This window comes from Pygocentrus nattereri, chromosome 17 (assembly GCF_015220715.1).
Source record: "Pygocentrus nattereri isolate fPygNat1 chromosome 17, fPygNat1.pri, whole genome shotgun sequence".
Lineage (NCBI taxonomy): Eukaryota > Metazoa > Chordata > Actinopteri > Characiformes > Serrasalmidae > Pygocentrus > Pygocentrus nattereri.
This window is the reverse complement of record NC_051227.1, coordinates 16,773,930-16,781,157: the sequence shown is the minus strand read 5'-3', so window position 1 is coordinate 16,781,157 and position 7,228 is coordinate 16,773,930. Positions and strand designations below refer to the sequence as shown.

At 45.6% G+C, this 7,228-nt stretch overlaps 1 protein-coding gene across 1 annotated transcript in view; it reads right to left on the bottom strand.

Annotated features, from left to right (window-relative positions):
* Positions 1-7,228, bottom strand: part of dpydb (dihydropyrimidine dehydrogenase b) — a 203,083-nt gene that overhangs the window by 173,224 nt on the left and 22,631 nt on the right. Inside the window, 1 exon segment of the mRNA XM_037546779.1 lies at positions 4,834-4,921. Within this exon segment, the coding sequence (XP_037402676.1) occupies positions 4,834-4,921 (88 nt within the window).

Here is a 7,228-nt window from a genome sequence, read left to right as displayed (position 1 = left end):
CCAATAGGACCACATCATCTGCAAGCCGCAGCAATGTGACCCTGAGATCACCAAACCGGACACCCTCCATCCCCTGACTGCGCCTAGAAATTCTATCCATAAAAATTATGAATAGAATCGATGACAAAGGGCAGCCCTGACGGAGTCCAACTCTCACTGGGAATGAGACTGACTTACTGCTGGCTATGCGAACCAAACTCCAGCTTTGTTTGTACAGGGCCTGAATGGCTCGTAGCAAATAGCCATGTACCCCGTACTCCCGAAGCACCTCCCACAGAATACCCCGGGGAACACAGTCGAATGCTTTCTCCAGATCCACAAAGCACATGTGGACTGGTTGGGCAAACTCCCATGAACCCTCCAGAATCCTGGAGAGGGTGAAGAGTTGGTCCAGTGTTCCACGACCAGGGCGGAACCCGCACTGCTCCTCCTGGATCCGATGTTCGACTATAAGCCGGACTCTCTTCCCTGCATAGACCTTACCAGGGAGGCTGAGGCGTGTGATTCCCCTGTAGTTGGAATATACTCTCCGATCCCCTTTTTTAAAAAGAGGCACCACCACCCCAGTCTGCCAATCCAGTGGCACTGCCCCTGATGTCCACGCAATGTTGAAAAGGTGTGTCAGCCAAGACAGCCCCACAACATCCAGAGCCTTGAGGAACTCAGGGCGGATCTCATCCACCCCTGGAGCCTTGCCACCAAGGAGCTTCTTAACTACCTTAGTGACTTCGGCCTCAGTAATGAACAAGCCTATTCCCGCATCCCCAGACTCAGCCTCCTCACTGGAGAACGTGTTGGTGGTCCTCAAAGTATTGCTTCCACCGCCCAATGACGTCTTCAGTCGAAGTCAGCAGCACACCATCTCCACTATATGCAGTGCTAGTGGCACACTGCTTTCCCCTTCTGAGTTGCCTGATGGTTTGCCAGAATCTTTTCGGAGCCGACTTAAAGTTACTTTCCAAGGCCTCACCAAGCTCCTCCCATACACAGGTTTTTGCCTTGGCGACGACTGAAGCCGCAGATCGCTTGGCCTGTTGATACCTGCCAGCTGCCTCTGGTGTCCCACAGGCCAACCATGCCCGGTAGGACTCCTTCTTCAGCTTGATGGCATCTCTCACCTGGGGTGTCCACCACCGGGTTAGAGGATTACCACCCCGACAGGCATCAACTAATTTACGGCCACAGCTACAGTCAGCCGCTTCAACAATGGAGGAGCGGAACATGGCCCATTCTGAGTCAATGTCCCTCACCTCCCCCGATATCTGGTCAAAGTTCTGATGGAGGTGTGAGTTGAAGATCAATCTAACAGGTTCTTCTGCCAGACGTTCCCAGCAAACCCTCACTATACGTTTGGGCTTGCCTGGTCTGACAGGCATCTTCCCCCACCACCTGATCCAACTCACCACCAGGTGGTGATCAGTTGACAGCTCAGCTCCTCTCTTTACCCGAGTGTCTAAAACACATGGCTGCAAGTCCGATGACACGACTACAAAGTCAATCATTGAACTGCGGCCTAGGGTGTCCTGGTGCCATGTGCACTTATGGACATCCTTCTGTTCAAACATGGTGTTCGTGATGGACAAACTGTGGTTTGCACAGAAGTCCAAAAACTGAACACCACTCGGGTTCAGATCAGAGAGGCCATTCCTCCCAATCACACCCCTCCAGGTCTCACTGTCATTGACCACGTGAGCGAGTTTCACAAGCCAGTTTCAGCAACCGATGATCAGAACGCCAAGGCCCATGCCTTCAGACACTGCCCGATCCACAATGCACCGAACCCCTACTACTGCCCCTCCCATTGGTGGTGGGTCGATGGGAGGGGGGACTCATGTAACTCCTTCGGGCTGGGCGCGGCCGGGCACCATGAGTAAATGCCTGGCCACCAGACGCCCGCTGGCGAGCCCCTCCCCCAGGCCTGGCTCCAGGGTGGGGCCCCGGTAACCCTGTTCCGCGAAGGGTATACAAGTGCTGTTTTTGTGTTTTCATAGGGGTTATTATGGATCACACTTTGTCTGACCTGTCACCTAGGACCAGAGACCATACCAGGAGCTTTTGCTCCAGACAACATAGCTCCTAGGATCATTCAAGCATGCAAACCCCTCCACCACGACAAGGTGGTGATCCATGGAGAGGTTTACCCCGAGATGTGAACGCATAAAACAGAGAGCTAAGGGCAAAGTGGTAGGGGCAAAGGGTAAAATGGAATTGGGCCTAAATATGTAATGCTGATGATGGTTAAACAGTGGTATAGGGGCTATTTTGTCTTATAACACCCTGCATGTGCTCCTTTGGCATGAATAGATAAAAAAATATGTTCTCTGTATGTTCTCCAACTCTGATGGAGCATTTCACACCAAACCACTCAAAATGACTCTGTTTACATCTCAACCATTTAATGATGCAGAAAGTTTGAATAATTTTAAGTTCCGCTTTACTGAGTCAGAAATGTTCACAGTGGTGGTTATGGAACCTCTAAAAGCACCCTCCCAGGAATGACCTAATACTAATGAGTGCATGTCTAATGGTATACGTGCTATTTTTATACACTACTTATTGTACTAGTATGTGGTTTGGGATGTGGAAATAAAAAATCTCATCAGTTTAAATTCCAGCTTTCATTTGCTATCACTACTGCAACAAATCAAATCAAGACACTCAAATATACAGGGTAATACACTTGAAAAATGAGATTTAACTGTGTAAACACGCGCTTAACTGCCTTAACTTAAGTTGCTGATCAGTAACTGTTCAGTTATGATTTTGTTATCTCTTTATTATACAACAGTTTGTTCCAGCCATGCAAGCTGAGTGGTTGAGAAGTGTTCTAACTGTTATTTCATCATAACATCACGTTTTTTTTACAAGTAGTGTATCACTCTGCTGAGATGATGTTGCTAAGCAACGACTTTGACAGCTGTAGGAGACGCTCAAGCTATTTTTACTTCTTACTTAGTGCACAAACAGAAAAGACACTTAAGATCACATTTGACCGACAGCCGATTTGGTCAGACTTCCCAAACTGTCGTCACCACTGAGCAGCTTTTCAGTCGGAAGCTGTGACAGAAGAACAGCTAAACAACCTGGAATCAGCCTGAAATGAACCCAATACCATTCAACAAATGTGTCGTCTGATCTTCAGAATCCGACCAAATCAGACTGAGCCATAAAACTGACCCAATAAAAAACAGAAAAGCTGCTCAGTGGTGACGACAGTTTGGGAATTTTGTGTAAGGAGCTGGAGAACGAACTGCCGGCTGAGCAGCGAGTGGGTGGAGCGCATTACTCTGATGTAGCAACAAGCTGCTTGTTAATGAACTATAATTTGGAGGAAGGAACTGAACATTAAAACATATTAAACGCTGTGTTCATGGCCAGTTTATTCATTCATTACTTTATTTATTACTACAACAATGACGACAAGTTCACTCTTAGGCCCGAAACATATTTCACACACGGATTCAAACGCAAATGACAGTTCTCAGTCAATGCACTGCAAACGCTCAGTCCTTCTGTACAAACTCACTCTTACATTGCTGTGGAGGTTAAAACACTCATTGCTGAAGATCAGAGAGAGATCTACTGTTATTCCAACAGCCTCAACAGCTAAATACAGACAATAGAGGAGAGCGAGCTGCTTTACCTCTTCTCTTCTCACTCCATCTTTGTGTGAGGCTCAACTGCTTGACTGCTATGGCAGTTGAGAAAGCATGCTGGCGGTGCGAGACCACTTGGTCAGGCTTAGCTGTCATTTTAGAGCCCCTTGCTGTGACGCTCAGAATGCAGCTCGCGCTTTTGAATGCAAGTATGCATGAAACCCCGTCTGTATAGCTTGAAGCGTCTGTGTTCCCATCCTTGCCTGACATATGTTTCAGGCCTTTTCCAGAAATCCAAAAATTTGAACAATTCCTCAGAAACTGACAGTAGGTGACGTGGCTTGAAATTTACAACCTTTAATCCATGTGTGGTGTTGGGGTCTGTGGGACCCATTTTCAATGTTTACCAGAATAAAAAATGGTTTATTATTATTTCAACCTCAGATTTCTTGGCCTTTGCTCATTTTCTGTGAAAAATATATAAAATAATACAATAACTTCACACTGTTCACCCCTACACTTACTAAAAGCTACTGCATGCTGGTTGAGAGGCACTGTGCCCCGTAGCTGGTACTACAAAGTGCAGCAATATTACACAGAGTAAGTTCCAGTGAGAGCACTGATAGACATCAAGCTTAAGTTCCTTTTCTGCTTCTAATTGCACAGATTTAATGGAATAAACATGGCAGCATTAATTGGTGAAGTAATCACATTTGTCAGCTAACTAACTCTTTACAAACGCGTTGTTTTCCAGCTGAAACATTACAAGGTGAAATAAGTTACTTTAGTTATATTAACGACTGATGCTAGCTGAGGTGAAAACAGGTCATTAGAATTTGCCTGTGTACCTTAACCCTTGTGCCGTGTTGACGTTTTAGTTTTTCATGGTCTGGTGGACATTTTACAGAGTATTAAAGAACATAACCAATAAACCTTTATGATTTGATTTTGATTATATACATTTGAAGTTATTGCCTACAGTGCTGAAAGAAAAAAAAAACCTGACATAACAACAACAGCAAAAAAAGTCACATATGTTGATGAATGTAAACCGAACGCAAATGTAAATAACTATGTAATAACTACGTAATCACATACATATTATTCAACAGTAAGCACAATGAAATGAAGAATTCGAGACTTCTAAAAAGGTCAATGAAGGAACTGTGCACAATACTGAACCCTACAAAGTACCTGAAGGAAAAGAGGGGAAGGAGAAGGAATGAAGGAACCTCACCAATGCCAATGAAGTATGCCTGGATGCCATCACCTTCCAGAGAGCTGGAGGTCAGTCCATACTCACCATGACCCATCTCAAGGGCCACCTGCAACATAAGGAATCATTTAGTGGAAAAATAAAGTGGCTCACCTCATCATAGAGTTACACTCAGATCAGAACGTGAACCTGTAACATTTCTGAGCTGACAGCTTTGCTCTGATTTAGCACTGTGCTGTTATATTTAGCACCCGCTTGAATACAGATGGTCTTAAACTCTGAGATCATGTTGAGCATCTGAAGTTAAAGTTCCAGGCAACAGCAGGAGGAAGGGTAAGCAATTACGTGGCCGAGGCACAGCCACTTTATTTGTTTGTAATATTTGTTTAGCCGATGGTGTGTCTAGAACAGTGTTTCCTCTTCATCAACACCCATTTTCCCAATTAAAATAACTGAGGGGCTCCGAATAGAATTTCTCTACAGAAATTAATAACGAAGCTCTGAAATAAAGGTCAGCCAATCGGAGGCAGTGTCTACTCACCTGACCTTAAGCCTTCATCAAATATGACAAACACCCACTCTCTCCCCACCTCGCTCCATCTCCTTCCTACTCCTCTGCTCCTTCTCTTTCTCCTTTCCTCTTTCTTTGTCTATTTCTTGATCTTGCGCCTGTCTCTATCTCTTTCTCTTCTCCTTCCCCCTTATGCCCTCTCTCTTGCTCTGTCCTCAAGGCCGAGATCAAATTAATCATGGTCAGGCGGTCAGGAAAAGTTCTATTGATTGACATTTCTCACCATCGCAGCGCTCGCTGTCTTCATCCCGCAGACGGAGCAGATGGAGCAGACAGAGCAGACGGAGCAGATGGAGAGGATGAATGGAAGTCGAGCCACTGGTTTCTTTAATGTTTCCTGTAACTGTGTTTTGCTGGCTTGCTTTGTTCCTCAGGTAACCATTAATGTCAGATACATTTGGCTGCGGCTGCCTTAGCTGACAAACATCCTCCCAATATTCATCCCCCTCTCTCATTTATATCTCTCTCCCTCTCTCTCACTTATCTCCCTAACTTATATCTCTCTCTCACTTATCTCTCTCTCCCTTGTCTCTCACTTATCTCCCTCACCCTCTTTCTCTTTTTCTCTTTTTTTCTCTCTCTCTCTCTCTCTCTCTCTCTCTCTCTCTCTCTCTCTCTCTCTCTCTCTCTCTCTCACTTATCTCTCTCTCATGTATTTCCCTCTCACTCATCTCTCTTTCCCTCTCTCATCTCTCACTTATCTCACTTATCTCTATTTTATCTTTCTCTCCCTCTCTCTCTTATCTCTCTCCGTTATCTCTCTCCGTTATCTCTCTCCGTTATCTCTCTCCGTTATCTCTCTCTCTCTCATCTCTCTTTCCCTCTCTCTTTCACTTATCTCTCTCTCTTATTTCTTTAGCTTATCTCTCTCTCTCTCTCTCTCTCATTTCATTCTCTTATCTCTCTCTCTCTCTCTCTCTCTCTTGTCTCTCCCACTCTCTTACTTATCTCTCTCTCTCCCACATCTCTCTCTCTCCCTGATCTCTCTCTCTCTTAGCTGATAGTTCAACACATTCTGGAGTCTCTCCAAAAACACACACATAACAGATCTCCAGTTTTAATCATTTTCTCCTTAAATGATGGGATAGAAGTTTTCACTGAGCTGATGTAATCTTCTGTGAGGTCTTTATATCTGTTACAGGAGGAGAGAAAGTGCTGCTCTGTTTCTGTTTGACCTGAACTGCATTGATTACATACCCGCTCTTCTCTGGGCCTCCAGTGGTTTTTATGGCGATCTTTTTCTATGTCTAAACTGTGACCACTCAGTCTGTACTTTGTTAAGATATTTCTTTCTTTGGGTTTTTTTATTTTGATCAGATAATCTGCTAGTCTGTATTCTCTCTTCAGTAATCTGTAGCATTCTAATTTATTAATTGTGGTAATTTAATTGGTTCAATTGCTGATGTGTTGTTTTTGGTATGTTTTATGCATCATTCTGATCTGTGTTGGTGAGAGGGTGGACTGGGCTGTGGTGTGTGTTGGTGAGAGGGTGGACTGGGCTGTGGTGTGTGTTGGTGAGAGGGTGGACTGGGCTGTGGTGTGTGTTGGTGAGAGGGTGGACTGGGCTGTGGTGTGTGTTGGTGAGAGGGTGGACTGGGCTGTGGTGTGTGTTGGTGAGAGGGTGGACTGGGCTGTGGTGTGTGTTGGTGAGAGGGTGGACTGGGCTGTGGTGTGTGTTGGTGAGAGGGTGGACTGGGCTGTGGTGTGTGTTGGTGAGAGGATGGACTGGGCTGTGGTGTGTGTTGGTGAGAGGGTGGACTGGGCTGTGGTGTGTGTTGGTGAGAGGGTGGACAGGGCTGGACTGTGTGTTGGTGAGAGGGTGGACTGGGCTGGAGTGTGTGTTGG